This window comes from Peromyscus leucopus, chromosome 1 (genome assembly GCF_004664715.2).
Source record: "Peromyscus leucopus breed LL Stock chromosome 1, UCI_PerLeu_2.1, whole genome shotgun sequence".
Taxonomy (NCBI): domain Eukaryota; kingdom Metazoa; phylum Chordata; class Mammalia; order Rodentia; family Cricetidae; genus Peromyscus; species Peromyscus leucopus.
The window spans coordinates 84,415,816-84,433,184 of NC_051063.1; the positions used below are offsets into that span (position 1 = coordinate 84,415,816).

At 39.2% G+C, this 17,369-nt stretch overlaps 1 protein-coding gene across 1 annotated transcript in view; it reads right to left on the reverse strand.

The window, feature by feature from the left end:
- Nucleotides 1–17,369, reverse strand: part of LOC114692172 (ATP-binding cassette sub-family A member 3-like) — a 102,650-nt gene that overhangs the window by 12,399 nt on the left and 72,882 nt on the right. Inside the window, exons 22-24 of the mRNA XM_028867831.2 lie at nucleotides 14,602–14,824; nucleotides 9,359–9,517; nucleotides 6,585–6,763 (exon numbers count right to left, since the gene is read on the reverse strand). Coding sequence (XP_028723664.1) covers nucleotides 6,585–6,763; nucleotides 9,359–9,517; nucleotides 14,602–14,824 — 561 coding nt within the window. The remainder of the gene's footprint in view (nucleotides 1–6,584; nucleotides 6,764–9,358; nucleotides 9,518–14,601; nucleotides 14,825–17,369) is intronic.

Here is a 17,369-nt window from a genome sequence, read left to right on the forward strand (position 1 = left end):
AGCAAGTTATAGGCTGTCCCTTCTTACCACTGCCTGCTATTGTAAGACACATTTTTTTGTCCATTATAGAGCTTACAATAATGAGGCTTTAGTCCTGTTATTTTATGGCTAATGCAGTACAAACATTCTTTTACATATTTTACACATATTTTTATAAATATACATTTCACACACATATCTTTAGAGGATAAATATATGCATTTCTGTCATGTATGTGTGTGTGCCTGAGGAATATATAAACCTACATTTTGATGTATATATTGTGGTGTTCCTCAGTGGCTCTTATATACTTTTATCTTATAAATAGAATATAGTGTGTTGCTGGAGGGCTTCTCTCCAGGTTCCACCAAGCCCCACAGTCCCACAATCCACGTATAAAATAATCACTCAGACGCTTATAATATTTATAAACTGTATGGCCGTGGAAGGCTTCTTGCTAACTGTTCTTATATCTTAAATTAACCCATTTCTATAAATCTATACCTTGCCACGTGGCTGGTGGCTTACCGGCATCTTTACATGTTGCTTGTCCTGGCTGTGGCTGCAGTGTCTCCCCCCTCCTTCCTCCTGTTTCCCCAATTCTCCTCTCTCTTTGTCCTGCCTATACTTCCTGTCTGGTCACTGGTCATTGGTGTTTTATTTATATAGAGTTATATCCACAGTGTGGCAGTTTGAATAGGTATGGCCCCCATAGATTCATGTGTTTGAATGCTTGACCTATAGAGAGTGTCATTATTAGGAGGTGTGGCCTTGTTGGAGGAAGTGTGTCACTGTGCGGGCAGGCTTTGAGGTCTCATATGCTCAAGATAAGCCCAGTGTGACAGTTCACTTCCTGTTGCCTACTGATCAAGATGTAGAACTCTCAGCTCCTTCTCCAGCATCACGTCTGCCTACATGCTGCTATGCTTCTCACCATGATAATAATGGGTTAAATATCTAAAACTATAAGCCAGCCCTGATTAAATGTTTTCCTTTATAAAAGTTGCTGTGGTCATGATGTCTCTTCATAGGAATAGAAACCCTAAGACACATAGTATGCCTTTATATGTGCTTACAGGATATGTAGATTTTGTGTGGCCAGTATCTAAATCTTACCTATTTTTAAATTAAGCTGTGTCTACCTTCTCCTTACTGATTTGATCCAGAAATCACTGTGACCTGCCTATTCACTCACTTCATGATTGATATCTTTTGCCACCATGAGGTTTTTTCCTTTCGTTTGTAGTTGTTACTGTTGTTACAAAACTTTATTTCTACTGTTGGGCCTCTAAGATTTAAAACTATAACTCATCTCTAAGGGACAAAGGCAGAGTCAAAGTTCATTATTTTCAGATGCTTACCTAAGAGTAGGAGTGTCATTTATTGAGAACATTCTTTCCCTACTGTACTCTGGGCCAAGCTTGCCACAGGCCACATGTGTATTTGTGCCCTGTCTGTCTCTAGACATCCTATTCCAGTTGTTCTCGGGCTACAGCATGCACTGGTTTTACATAGGTGGTGTCTTAAAACATTCTATGTAGGCTAGAGAGACAACCCAGCTGTTGAGAGCACTTGCTGTAGCAGAGGACCCATGCTAGTTCCCAGCACACACGTCAAACACACAAAAACATGTAACTCTAGTTACAGGGGATCCAACCATACACATAAAATAAAATCAATAAATCTTTTGCAAAAATACAGAATGCCAGTTTCTACAATACAGCATCTGATTTACTAGGTTTGGGGTAAGGATTAAGAATTCGCATTTCTAGGCAATCCCTAGCTGACGACAAGGGCCACACATAGACAAGTGTGGCTCCTTCCTAGTACATTTTTTTTCTTGATGTGTTGTTTTGACCAGCTTCATTCTTAGAGGTTTAATTAATTAATTAATTAATTGTGGGGGGTGGCATGTGCCACTGCATGTGTGTGGGTCAGGGGATGATTTTGTAAAGTTCCTTCCCTTATTCCACCTTTACATAGGCTCCATGGATGGAACTCATATCACCAGGTGTGTGGGGCAAGTGCCTTGGTGTGCTGAGCCATCCTGCTAATCCCTTAAAGTTTAAAGAAATACTGATCTGTGTGATAGCCTCATTTTGCTCTGTCTCAAGATTTCCTTAGTTATCTGTGGTCCTTTACTTTTCCCACACTTGCAAAATTTAGAGTCTTCTGGTCAGCAAATCTCCAGAACTTGAAAACATGCGCTTGGCTGGGATATGAACTGAGATTACACTGTCTGTTTCAATCAAACCTGTCAAGGAACAATCATCTTATCATTGTCAAGTTTCCTAGCATGATCATGATATATTGCTACATTTATGCAACTCTCCTTTGGTCTTCCAAATTATAACTTTCTGTGTGAAAGCTTTCCATATTATTTGTTAGAGTTCATCTTAGTTATTTTTTTAAGCGGGATCCTTTTATGTTTTACTTTTTGTGGATAGCATCTCAATACATACCTGACTTTTATACTCATTTATACTGACTTTTCATTTAGTAATGTTAATACTAATACTTGTCTATAGATTTCCTTAGATCATACACAATACTGCCATCTCTAATGAATTTTACATCTCTTTTTCCCAAACTTTATGCTTATATCCTATTTCTATCCTATCACACTGGCTACAATCAGCAGTAAATAGTTGCATACAAAAGCTAAAAGCAGACATTTATATTCCTTTGATATAAGAGGGTAACTTCCAGGAGTCTACCATGATGTTTGCTGTGCCTTTTTGTACATTTGTAACTACTCTTTTATCACATTAAAAAGTTTCTATTTTTCAGCCGGGCGGTGGTGGCGCACGCCTTTAATCCCAGCACTCGGGAGGCAGAGCCAGGCGGATCTCTGTGAGTTCGAGGCCAGCCTGGGCTACCAAGTGAGTTCCAGGAGAGGCGCAAAGCTACACAGAGAAACCCTGTCTCGAAAAACCAAAAAAAAAAAAAAAAAAGTTTCTATTTTTCTATTTCTAGTTTGTCTAGGCATTTCATAATGAATTTTACAAAATGGTTTTTCTGAACTTGTCAATATTTTTTTCTCATTTTCTAATTTTATTAATGTGATAATTTTATTTTGGATTGTCACACTGTCATTATGTTTTTGGAATAAACCTGGCCAGGTCATGAATTCAAGCTGCTAACACTTTTGTCAAAGATTTTGGCCTCTATATCATGACTTTTCTTTAACCTTCTTGTTTTTAAAATTAGTCTCCATGTCTGTTGTTATGGCCTCATAAGAGAATGGATTAGAAATTTCAGAAGGTAAGAATGGAGATCAGTGAAATGGGGTGATACATGTTAAAAAAAAAAAAAAAAAAGGAAAAAAAAAAAAAAAAAAAAAAAAAAAACCCCAAAACCTAAAGTTTGGTGCTTTGGAGATATTAACAAAACTAGCGAGGCCCTAGCAGGGCTAATGAAGTAAAATAAAATAAAATAAAATAAAAAAGAGTAGGTGGGGAAGAAACTACAAATTTCTAATAATAAACATCAAATATACAAAAATCAATTGTAAACAAACGATTCTTCCTCTGATCATCCCCTAATGCTTCAAGATAGTCCTGTGTCCTCCTAGCACTTGTGAGGATTTCCCCGACTTAGTCTGTCATCATTGACAGGCTACCTGCACTCAGGTCTTGACCTATGGAATCCATTTGCAGTTCTTTGAGTAGACTTCATTGCCTGAGTTGACACCCGCCCCCCACCACCCAATGCCTTGAATTTACTCCCTTAAGTATCACACAATTGCCAGAACTTAGTTTGGTTCTTATTAGAGACAGTCCCAGCATTTCATATTTTCTTTTATCAAAAATCTTATTCCCATGACTGGTATTTGTCTGGTCTCTGATTTGGTTCCCGTCCTGGGGCCCTTTCTTTGGAATACCTACAGATTTCTCCTTTTTCCTCTCCTCCATGACCTGGGATCTGCTTGTTCCTCCCAGACATCTAAGGAAATTGAGTCCTGTCCAGCATTCACTGTTACATTGAGCAACAGTGGCACTTGAGGGATATCTTTCAAATGTATTACAACCCTGGAATTGAGCATCAGGTTTTACTTCCAAGGAGTAATATTTCTACTGTTGGCCAGCTATATGCTGATCTGGCCTGATTCCCTAGTCCTGAGGCTATGCCCCACCATTAAGGTAATTCTTCCTTCATTCTGTAGATGAGTGTCTCAACTGAATAGGAGACTCTCATCAGCTCTGGACACCAAGCTGCCACTAGGGCTGTCCTCAAGGCTGAGTCTGTGTTTTGGGGTCTGTCCAACCTATACAACACAACCTGGAAACTTCTGCTTTCTATACCTCTCTTAATCTCAATATTCATTTCTATGAGCAGCAGCAGAATCACTGGGGGACACGCTACATAGGCAGATTTTCAAGGCATACCCTAAATTGACTATGTCAGAAACACAGGAGGTGTAGAGCAGCAATTTATAGTTTAACAAGCCCTATACATAAGTCTAGGGCATGCTGCATGATGGGAATACCTATCATACAGCCTTTCTCTGGAATATGTGTTCTGTGGATTGGCATCCTGGGAGAGCTTTTACAATAGCCAGAGTCAAATTGGGACAAATGGGCAGACTGGAGAGGAAATGTGCACCTAACATATGGATTATTCAAAGGAAAAATTTCAACAATAATCAATGTATTAAAATTACAATTAAAATCACAAAGTCACATTTTATGTAGACCTCTGATTCATGTAGATGTCAGTCAACAGAGATTGATTTCCTTAATTCACTGTTATGATTTGAGTATGAAATGTTTTCCACTGGTTTGGTTGTAGTGGGTAGCTGTTCCAGCTTTGACCTGGAAGTATTACCCCAAGTGAGGCTTCTGGTAACTATCACGCCTATCTATGGCCTGCCCCCGAGGCGGGACCAAGACAGGAGTCTTTAAGACTTGAGATCCGGATGTGCCAGCTCTCTTGGTCCTGGTAATACTGGATGTTGGATGGTAGACCGAGCAGAGTTCTCCAGAGAACACCACTGGACTGCACTTCACCTCTCCCAGGCCCTGTAGCCTATTCCTTTACTTGTTGCAAGTAAAACCCCCGAATAAATGTCCCTTTTAACTACGTGGAGTTGCCTTGATACTTCCACCAATATTTGGTCCCCAGGGTGTGGCATTATTTGGGAACCAAGGGGCAGAACTGAGCTGGAGGAAGTAGGTCCTTGGGAGCATCTTGTCCTTGTCCCCCTTTTTGTTTCACTCTGTGCTTATTCGTCATGGGGTGAAAATCTCCTCAGCCATACACTCCTGCTTCCATGATGTTCTGCCCAAGCACATGGTACCAAGCAACCGTGAGTGAAGCCTTGGAATCCATGAGCAAACTCCTCAAGTTGTTCTATCAGATGTTTTGATCATAATGATGATAAAGCCAATAAATCCAGTAATGGAGTTAAGCATATGTATGTATGTGCTTTTCATTTTAAGAGTTACCTCTAACTCACAACTAGACAATGTACAGAATGAGAGATTTTGAAACACTCAGTCCTAAATAGAATGTCTTTATCAAACCCCTCTCCCAAGGGCTCAGGGAATATGATGGTTTGAATAAGAATGGGCCCTATGATAGTTTGAATGTAATTGGCCCCCATAAGCTCATTGGGAATGGCACTATTAGGAGGTGTGGCCTTGTTGGAGTAAGTGTGGTCTTGTTGGAGGAAGTGTGTCACTGTGGGGTAGGGATGGGCTTTGAGGTCTCATATATGCTCAAGATACTGCCCAGTGTCTCACACCACTTCCCGTTGCCTACAAAATATAGGACTCTCAGCTACTTCTCCAGCACCATGTCTGCCTGCATCCTGCTGTGTCCCACCATGATGATAATGGAATGAACCTCTGAACTCTAAGTCAGCCCCAATTAAAGAGTTGCTGTGGTCATGGTAGCTCTTCACAGCAATAGAACACTAGGACAGGGAGCTGTGTGGAAGAGGAGGAAGAAAGATGGGAAGAGCCAGAGGGGATGGAAGACACCAAGGAAACATGGCTGTCTAGACACAACAGGATGGTCACACATATGAACTCACAGAGACTATGGCGGCAGCATGCATAGGGCCTGCACAGTTTCAAGTGAGACAGCATCCCAGCACTGAGAGGGGGAAGTGGACGAGACCTCCCATCTCTAACCAAGAAGCTACCTCCAACTGACATCCACTTGAAAAAGGAAAAAATAGTTTTCTCCAACGGAGTCTCATTGGGTTTATAAACCACACTTGAGGGCAGGCCCTCATGCCCAGCAGTAGATGACCAGCATAAAATGAACTCAAAGGTATTTTTCTAGATTTTTTTTGTCTCATATTGCTTTGTTCAGGCATATTTTGTCTTACTGGCCTTTTGCAAGTATAATAGAACTTCCGATTTTGTGATTTTTATGGGCTGTGTGTCTACTTTTTTTTTCCATTCCAGTTTGTTTCTTTGGCTGTTTGTTTTCTAAAGAGAGGGAGAAAGAAAAGCATAGAGTTGGGTGGATGGGGAGGATCTGGGAGGAGTTGGGGGAGACAATGATAAGAATAATTGGATAAAAAAACCCTTTTTCAATAAAGAATAAAAATATATTTTAAAATGGATATCTAAGGTCTGTATTCTGCTACTTACCTTACTAAATATCTTATAGATTCCAAAAAAAACATAGCGATATATGAACGTTTTTAAATTCCATACGCTAAACTCCAGAAGGAAAATGAGGAGGAGGTACAGCACTCCTGTGGCAGCCATGGCAGTCATGTGTCTTCCAATGGCGTTTTTGTCCATACTGTATATGGAAATTTTCATTACTGGCGAGAAGAACAACAAGAGAACATTAACAGAATAAGGTGTTGCCAAGGTGCTGGGGTGGGAGATCCCTGCCTTCACTCCCCTCACAAGTAGCCACCTGTCAGCTATTAGCAGAAATGCCTTGCTGTAACCATCAAACAGGAAAATAAGGAGACACAGCTGTGCTCTATGGGCCTGAGTAAAATTCCATATCAATTGATTTAGAGAAATGCACTGCTATGGAATGGCTCTCAATTCCCTTCCCATGGGATGGCATAGCAGCACACAGAAGAAACACCCCCAGGCAAAAGAGAATGTGGAGAGCAGATACCTAGTTTCCCTATCGTTCTAAGGAGCCTTTTGGGAATTCTGAATCTTTTCTCAATTACTGGGAACCCTAGCAGGAAAACTTAAATGTTGGACCACACACAGAGTCAAACAAAATGGAAGTAAGCAGGCAAAACAGAGTCCCATAGAACCATTTTACTGAATGAGAAATACACCTGCCAGCAGTAATACACTAGCAGCCAACACAATTCTTCAGCTTAGTTGCTCTCTCTGCTCCCAGAAGAGGTGGGCAGCACTAACCTGGATTGATTTCAAAGAGAGCTAGCTTTCAGGTATACTATCATTCCATCTCTTCCCATGTGGCTTAAGCACCACTCCAGGAGGAATCTGCTATAGTATGAGAAAAAAAAATTCCTTGATTCAGCCAGATCAGTGGCATTTTATGCTAATTATATTCTATATCAAGTGATTTTTTTCTAGATAAGGGACCAAGGCAGTGGCTACACCTAAATCAGAGCACAGCCAGTAACCAAGAGACCCAAAGAACAGCCATAACAACAGAGCACAAACTGAGCCTTGAAAACTACAAAATGTGTGGAGTGGGTGTGAGCAGGGGGATGGGAGAACACAGCTAAAATATAAAATTTTCTTTTCTTTCTTTCCTGTAATCAACATCACTAATCATGAGAGATGTATAGCTTGAAACCACAAGAGTATTACCTCATTTCTTATGATCAAAATGAGTAAAGATATCAAGGGCTCATGATGATATAGAGGCAAATGAGAGGTGACTATTAGTTGGATGTGAACTGGCATAGAAAATGAAAAATGTATGGAGGTCCTCAAAAATTTAGTTGTAAAATTACCAAGACTCAGTAGCAACAGTACCATGTTTATAACCAAAGGAAATGGAATCCAAGAGACATCTGCATATCTGTGCTTATTGCAACACTAACAAAGACCAAGGAATGAAAAATATAATGTCTATCTCCTGAAGACCAGGAAAAACATGGTATCAATAATATACAAGCAGGGGTACTACTCAACCATATAAAAGGATGAACTCTTGTCACTTGTTACAACCTCGATGGAACTTGGGGACATTAAATAATATAAAACAGGCGCGCGCACACACACACACACGAGAGAGAGAGAGAGAGAGAGAGAGAGAGAGAGAGAGAGAGAGAGAGAGAGAGAGAGAGAAGCTTTTATAAGCACTAAAGAGAACGGTTCTGTGGTCTGCATTGGTGAGCATTCTATGCACACACATGAAAAACATGCGTTCTGCTGCTTTTGGATTGTCCTGAAGAAAACATGAACTTGGTGTAGCTGGTGGCTAGAACTGATCAGATCATATGTGTCTCCTCTAATCCCCAGACTTCTTGTTCTATTAATTCTTTTCAAAAAAGAGCACTAAACCTCTAGCCAGCACTGTGAACTTACTTTTCCATTTGTTGCTCTCAAATTTGACTTCAAACTTCCTAACTCTTCTGAACTGATGAATGATCTGACTTCTTTGCTACACACCTACTGTGCTTCCATTCACACTTATTCTTACAGTTTGCTGTATTCTGGGGCAAGACATTGGAAATGAAGCTGATAATGTCACCTGCTGTATCTTTCTCCAGACTTTACACAGACTCCCATTCTTCTCTCGCTTCCCCTCTGGCTCCATCCTTTGAACTTTCTTAGCATGACTGGAATTTGGGGCACAACTGCCTCTATTTTCTCCGGTCCCACAAACCCACATTTACTGTGACATCTAGAGTCTGGCTTATGTTTTCTAGGCGCACTTGCCTTCCATCTTTCCATTTCCCCAGGAGTGTGAAAGCACTTCATAGTGTCTAATAGGTGTGCAGCCTCCTCACTAGATGTCTCTGGAGTGTTTATCCCTGCCTCTGCACTGAACTTTCATCCTTTCTCTTGCCACTGAAATAACTCTTTCCACCCTTTAATTACTTGTTCACAAATATTTAAGTGTCTCTCGTGTGCCCAGCCCCATGTTAGACAAAAATTAATTCTACATTGATTTGGTACTTTCCCTTTAAATACCAGTGTGTAGGCGGGGCAGACTGACAAAAATGTAACTTCAGTGCAGAATGTAACTCCTCTCTCTGGAGACTGACCCTTCTCACCAGAAGAAGTGTGTATACATTTTTAATCTTAGCCAAGGCTGTGTCTGTGACATAGTGCAGGATATACTCTCACACAGAGGAGGGCAACGTGTAACTTGAGTGGTTGCACAGATGCGGTGTTACTGAAAGTTGTTTACATGTAAAGTGATTGTTCTTGACTCTCATGAATCTCAGAGAACCTCAGATACTTACTTTTGTTTAAGCACAAATCAGTGTCAGTAACATTTTGTGAAGAACACCATTTCTTCATATTTTGGATGTGATGGTATTTGAAGATGCTCATCCCAAGGTTATAAATGGGTAACAGCAGCAGCGAGTCAACTATGAATGTCTTAGTACGGGTCGTAATGTCTGCGATTTAAAAGATAACATTTGCATGCTTTATGTAAAGTGAACTACGTGGGGAATATCTCAAGCTGACTAAATTAAACTGAGAAAATTACAAGGCATAGTATTATTCATAAAGAATTCTAATTTCTTGCCATTATCTAGTCTACCTTTGATGTCCTAGAACACAATTTATTTCAATGATTACAGCTTAGGAAAACCCTTTAAGAAGTTGATGTGCATATAATCTGTCATCTGAGAGAACAGAAGAGCAATGGGCATTACTTCTTGCGTTTCCTTTCCTGTGTGATCATGAAGAAGTAAAGTTACATCAGGCATGGTGGTATGTACCTGTAATCCTAGAACTCAGGAGCTGAGGCAGGAGGATCAGGAGTTTGAGAGCAGCTTGAGCTACACAGTGAGAATTCTAAGCCAAACTGCCTAAAGGAAATTTAGTTTAAGACTCAATGGTAAAGAGTGGCTAAGAAGTGGTTGATCAATGAAGGAATGTATCTTTAAAGGAACAAATTTAAAGCTGAAGTGTCTCTAAGGAGTAACAGAACATAGCAGCTGATAAGTGCGTGTGCAAGGACATAGGAACATACTGAAGGGTTAACATTCTGAATCCACACTTTTGAACTTAAAGAACAAGTTCAGATTGCTGGGAATGAAAATAAAGTGTTAGCTGTGGGCAAAATACATATTAATTATATAAAAAGAATAGGTTTCATCATGGCATTTTATTCTGATGTGTTATTTTAACAATATATAATCTATATATTTACTTTACATATTTATAAGAACAAAGGTGGCCACTGGTTCAGAAGAACAAATGATAGAGGATGAGAGAAGTTCTTATGTATTTCACAGTTTTTTCAGTGGTTGATGTCACAACAAGCCTATTATAAAGAAGGTCATAATTTCTGTTAGTACATAAAGTCTAGAAGGCAAAAATAATTTGGGACATTGGTTTCTCATTTTGGGAGATACCAAAGCTTACAGAATAATGTTAAAGGGCAGTCACTTGGCATCTGTCACAGAACATATAAATATCTTCTAAAGAATAAACTGACTCCTTGGGAGATAACATGCTAAAAGCTGACATAATGGGGTATAGAGCAAGATGAAAGTGGACAAAATGCAATGTGAAGGCATGGGTATTAGGTTATTTATCCCCTAGCTAGCATGCCACCTTCTGTGGCCAAGTATTGACCAATCAGAGAAGAATGCAAAAAATCACACCATGTACCAATCATAGCGGCATGGCCTTCTTGTTGGATCTGCTACACAAGATTCCCCAGCCTACACTTAGAAAGTTCAGGGATCCACTTGAGGTCTTGCCATGATTCATGTGGAGAATGTGTGCCACCCTTTGAGATTCCACTGTAGCTTTAAATTTCATTTTCTAATGTGTAGTTAGGCTGACCATCTATCTTCTCATGTAGTTGGGATTTATACATCTTTAATGAGAATTGTCTATTTAAAGCCCTTCAATATACTTTATGGGGGATATCTGTCTTTTTTGTTGTGTTTTCTATAGGATAGATTATGATAGATCATTATCAAATGTGTACATTGGAGATATTTGCTTTGGTATGGTTTGCTGTCCTTTTCACCTTGTCATTCGATGCACCAAGTGTTCCACTTTGGTGATGGTAGTCAATTCATATGCTTTTTCTCTCATAGCCTGTGCTGTTGGTGTCACATCTAAGAATCCTTTGCCAAGTTCAGAGAAATCTAGTACTGATTTCTTCCCTAGATTTATGTTTCATCTCTGGAATAGAGACCACTGAGCTCACTTTTGTCAATGGTGTAACACAAGGTTCAACTTCCCTCTTTTGGGTGTCGACACTCATTTTTCTTGGCACAGTTTGTCAAAGACTTTCTATTCCATTGGATGATCTTGGAGTCTTGTTGCAAATCATGAGACCCTGTATGTGAGGGTTTTTGTATTTTTTAAATATCTGGTCTTTCTGATGCATTCACTGTATTACCAACACACAACCTATACCTTTGTCCCTGCGCCAGTGCTACAGCATTTTAAGGCTGTACATTCACAATAGGTTTTGATGACAGAACCTGTGAGAGGTCCACCTTTGCTCCACTGGAATTCCTCAGGAGTCTGAGCTTGCTCATTTCTGAGAAAATCAGTGTTGGCAGAATCTTTCAAGGGACCAAGCTGGGTCTATCTGTCAGTTTGGGTAGGATCTTAACATTGTTGATACATCGGCTCTGTGAGGTGGGCAGCTTCACCTTTGCTCCATTTTCAGTGAGGTTTTGCAATTTTAGTGCACAAGTTTTTCACCTCCTTAAGAGTTTTCTGAAATATTTTCTTTAAATCATATGATGAATTAAATTTCTTTAAGCTCATTTTAGATTGTTCATTGAAGATGTAGGCTTATGTGTTAATCTTTTAGCCTGGAGTTGCACTGAATTTTCCTTAGCTACAATTGCTTTCCTATGGATTTCTTGTGATTTTCCTCTCTATATAATCATATTTCATTAATTATCCAAAACAATGGGTTTCATTATCATATTTTATACATGTATATAATGTACTTTGGTCATGCACACACTTCCCTGTCCTGAGTCTCACTGATCTCTCACTCTTCCAAAATGTTCTCTAATCTGCTTCCATATCTTTAAAAGGGCTATTAGTGTATTCTGGATGTGATGTAAATTACACCATATATATGAAGGCTTTTGAATGTTCTAATTTCCATGTTTGGGGGTTTGTTATTGTTCCTGCCCTTGGACATTCTGTTTTCTATCTTAACTGTAATGTCATCTTCCAAACATTGAAGAGTCATTTCATCATCTACAATCCTACTGAGCCATACACAGTGTCTCATAACAATTGGATTGTGAGCAAAGTGAAGCAGAGAGACAGTCTCTGAGCAACCCCTGGTTAGGGAAGAATGGACCAACACACAAACTTATGAAGAAATCTTGCTCCATTTTATCTACAGTCAAAGATTGGGTTCCACACCGGTAGCATGAACTCCTTCAAGACCTCAGGACGGCCACAAGGCTGGCAAAGGGGGACAAGACATGTAAACCTGCCATTGATCTTTCCTACTGTCTTGTATTGCTTCTATATTGATCCAGTAGTCATTTATTTCCAATAAGTTTTTGACACTTTCTAGAGCTCAGTCAGAGTCAGTTCTGATGGTTTTTGTTGCATTTCCCTGATGATTTTGTGAGGAGAAGATGGGAGTTTGGTGCTTGATATACAGCTATTTTTCCAATAAATAAACTTCTATTAGCTAAATATTCCTAGTACTTTTTATTACCTCCATTTTACAGTAGAGTTTTCAAAGTAGCAAAAGGTAAATACAGTTTCTCACAAATCCTTCCATGAAGTCGTTTAGATATTCCAATGCCTCTTTTTTCCCTCATTTTTGATTCTTTGAAAATTCTGAAGTTGTTTCTCTCTCTCTCTCTCTCTCTCTCTCTCTCTCTCTCTCTCTCTCTCTCTCTCACACACACACACACACACACACACACACACACTTTTAACTATTCAAGCAGTTTATGCTGCCTATACACTCTTAGCTGTGGGGGCTTCACTATAGGACAGTTAACTCACTAGAGGCCACACCCTTAAAGAAAACTGACTCTTCCTTTCCCAGGACCTATCAACTGCCAGTAGATGGAATTGTAGGTGGCTTAAGTTTTCCCAGCTCTTGTACATGCTGTCTCAACTGCTGTGCAACTGCCCTGATGTATCCAGAAAACAGTTTTCTTGTAGTCATCCACAGCCTCCGGCTCTTCCAATCTTTCTGCCCACTCTTCTGGCATGATCCCCGAATCTTAGGAGGAGGGAATGTGATACAGATAACCTGTTTAGGATTGAGCATTATCAAGTCATTCTCTGCACCTTGATTGGTTCTTTTATTTCCACGTGAAACTTCTGAAAGTCTCTAAAGATTCATGAGAGGAGATGTTCCTACATCTGCTCAGAGTTATTGCTAAATCAAATTCCTCTCATTTTAGGCAAACATGTAAGAGACTGTGCATTCAGATACTGTTTTTTTGGTGACTGAAGAGTATTTTTTATTCTTGTTGCTTTTCCAATTATGTGAATAGTTCTTTTATCTAAAGTTACTGTTCATCAAACCAAAAAAATGAAATGATATGCAGCAGCGATGATCTTCCTATCAAAGAATAGAATTCATCTCAAATCAGTCACTCTTGACTCACTTCTTGAACACCTGATTCCCAAATGTCAGGCAGATTTATGGGACACATAACATGTAGTCATGTTTATTCAATGGAGGTTATTAAATCAATATGAATTCTATATTAGTGGTAATTTGTTATCACAAGGAAATAATACAGAGATAGCAATGTGATTAACTTGGGGAATAAGACTGAAGAATAACTTCTACAAATTAGAGAACAATTTCTTGCATTTGACTTTAGCGGCACTCCTTGAAAAGTTACATTATAAATATTAAAGTAATCTCAGATAACCAAAGATCTAGTGGGAGGACAAGACTTGATGTCAGGGGGGGTTGTCTCTTTCTTCTGGTTTTGGCAACACACATTGCCAAATAACTGAAAACATCAGTGTTTGCACTGTGCTTTGAAGAAGGAAAGGCATCCATCTTCAGTTCAAGTCTCCCGATTTGTGAGCATCACCACTCCAGTTAGTTGTCCTTGGATGTCATGATCAAAGGAGGAAACCCAAAAAAACAAGGTCTTAAAAAAGTGATTGGTTTATATTAGTGGCTCAATGTGTCCTTGGTTTCACTCAATATAGTGTTATAATAGTAAAAGTACTTAATAAAGTTTGTTAACTAATATATTTTCCCCAAAAACCCAGAACAAAAGAACTTTGTAGCGCTACTTTTCCTCAAAGTCATTTTTCTTTATTTATAAGATTCCTGTACCAGCACTTGGGAGGCAGAGGCAGGCAAATCTCTGTGAGTTCTAGGCTAGCCTGGGTTACAGAGTGAGTTCCAGGAAAAGTGCAAAACTACACAGAGAAACCCTGTCTCAAAAACAAACAAGAAACAAAACAAAACAAAAAACAAACAAACAACAGAAACAAACAAACAAACAAAAGAAGTGCCTGAACGGAAGAAACTTTGTGAATTCCTTACCTGGTATTATCTCTACCACATCGTATATAATTATACTCATAAACCCTAAACAGTGGTTGAGGATGAAGATCTTGATATAGGCACTGGTGCTATTGTTGTACCGGAAGCTTAGCAGGTAGATGAAAGGGATGACAGACCATCCAAACATCATGAGGATGAACATCGTGTCCAGGAAGTGGTACTTCTCCAACAATATATCTACATCAGTGATTAGGAACACCAGCTGAGATAGGCACCAAAGCACAAAGCAAATGATGTGTATTAGCTACTTTCTCTATTGCTGAGTTTCATGTTGCTGACAGTTTGCAGGGACTTTAGGTAGAAGCTCCTCAATTTTTTGGCTGGCAAGGAGGCAAGGAGCTGCTGGAAGTAAGGGCTGAGCTGATAATGTTAAAAACTTGCCTCTCTTTTAGTACCCACAGCCAAGCACTGGGCCTAGCTCCAGGAGTCCAGTTGGGAAGGGGGAGGAGGGATTGTATGAGTCAGGAGGGGTGAAGGTCATAACAGGAACCCATAGAAATAGCTGACCTGAGCTAGTGGGAGCTCACAGACTCTGGACCAACAGCTAGGGAGCCTGCATAGGACCGACCTAGGTCCATCTCCTAAAGGTTCTATAGCCCCCAGATAGTTTTACCAAAAAGGGAACAAATTCTCAAACTGTGAGTCTTTGTGGGGCAGTTCAGATTCTGACCACAATACTCAATCCCCAACCTGAAAGCCTGAAAACTTAGTGAAGGGGAAAAGGGTCCCTTTGGTGGAACTGACTCTTCAGCAGCCAAAATGCTTCGTTGATGAGTGGCTTCCTCACTGCTGAGCAGGGCCACAGTACTGGCCTTTCTACTTTGCCTTGATTTAGAATGTTTTCATTCTGTTCTTCTTCTATGGAATCAAATTGTATTTTTTCTTTTACCCCCAAGTAAACCCACTCTGGATATTTCTGTTTTTACAAATCAATTCATTTTGTAGAAAAACTTCCTTTATTTCTTTCCTTCTTTTTATTGGCTTCCTTTTGATAAGGTATAACACTAAAGGGTCACAACTCCATGTTGTAATAGTAATTAAAATAATGCTGTACTTACTTACATTGGTTATATTAATTATATTAGCTTAAATTTTCTTATCATTATAAGGTCCTATAAATCAATGTTAAGCTTGCTTCAAAAACGAATTTTGAATTATTTCATTAGTCTCTTAGAGATGTTGGCTTATAATTGATAGCATTTATTCCCTGAGCATTAAATAGATTTTGTAAATAAAACAATTCATCTTGGAGTTTTCCTTTTACAAGTGTAATTACAGATCCCACATGTGCTATTTGTTTCTTAATTCCTTATACTCATTTTTTTTCTGGGGGTGGTCCTCAAATTTCAGAGTTAGTAAGACTATTTAGGTTTTCTACTTTAGGGTTTGGGGTTTTGCTAGTTTTTTAAACATCTTAATTTTTATGAATAGGGTAGATTGTTGAAATAACTTTTCAATTACTTCCTAGTCAACTAAAGAATGAAAGAAATAATCTGACATTTCAATCCTTAAAAATGTTTTATGCAGTAGACATTATGAAGAGCCAGTGGGAGAATAGAGAGTCTGGGGGACGTTCCTCAAGCGCATGCTGGGGAAGGAAGGGAAGGACAGCCCTCATCAAGACTGAGTGACTGCAACAGCTTCTGTCACCACAATTTCTGACTAGATGAGGTGCTTACTCTCTCTGTCAGCAGCTACCAGAGGCATGGCTTAGGACTCTAAAGGACATTAAAATCATGATGACTCTGTGGTAATTTCATTTCATTGTGTGACTCAATAAAGAATTAGAAGGAATACCAAAAGATCAAATGGTCAGAAGCTGAGAGAAAATGTAAAAATAGAAACATATACCTACCTCAAAGTGCTCCAGATATAAATTTTCCCATAATAAACTTAAAACATATGCATTTGAAATAGCCATTTAGCTAATAAATACAGTTAAATGGAAAAGTGGAATGTACATGGTGGTTACTATAGTGAATGATATTTTGTTATATATTTCAGAAGCACCTAGAAGAATGGACCAATACAAACAACTGATAAGGGGTGAGGGCTGTGCTGACCACACCTATCTGATCATTGCATGCTGTTTTCACTTTCCAGAATAACAAACCCTACCCTGGAGCAGGCACAGCTGTAGTGTGTAAACTTACACAGATAGTAATTGAGACAGAGAGCATCTGCTGATAGGTGAAGAATTTCACAAGATAATTTACATTTCAAAAAACAATCAGAAATGTATCAGAAATTTATATTAACATATTGTTGTATTTTATGTGGCTACCATTTTTTCTGTTCCCTACTCAGTATGTGTTAAATCTTATTTCATATCCATCCTGAAGATGAATATGCATATGTGATCAACTACTATCATGTGAGCTATTGCTGTTCCATTTCTCTGGTAGATCTGAGATCTTAGAACCTTAGTATACCAGTCAAGCCCATTCAGGGTTTTGCTCTACTGTGATCAAGCATTTTAATTTCTTATGTTCATTTTCCATAAGAGATTATCACTGGATGTTTAGTTGTGATTCACTTGGATTTGATGTCTTATCTTCTCACATTTCTTAGCTCCATGAACACACACCATACTTCTTCTCTTTCAGTCACTCACATACCTCACACTATTATATTGCCTGTGCCATTGAGCATTTCTGGGCATGGTTTCTATGGGCAGCTCCTCCATTTTATGAACCTTGTTTCATGTTGTGTTTTCTCATTTACTCAGGTTCACATTTATTTTCTTT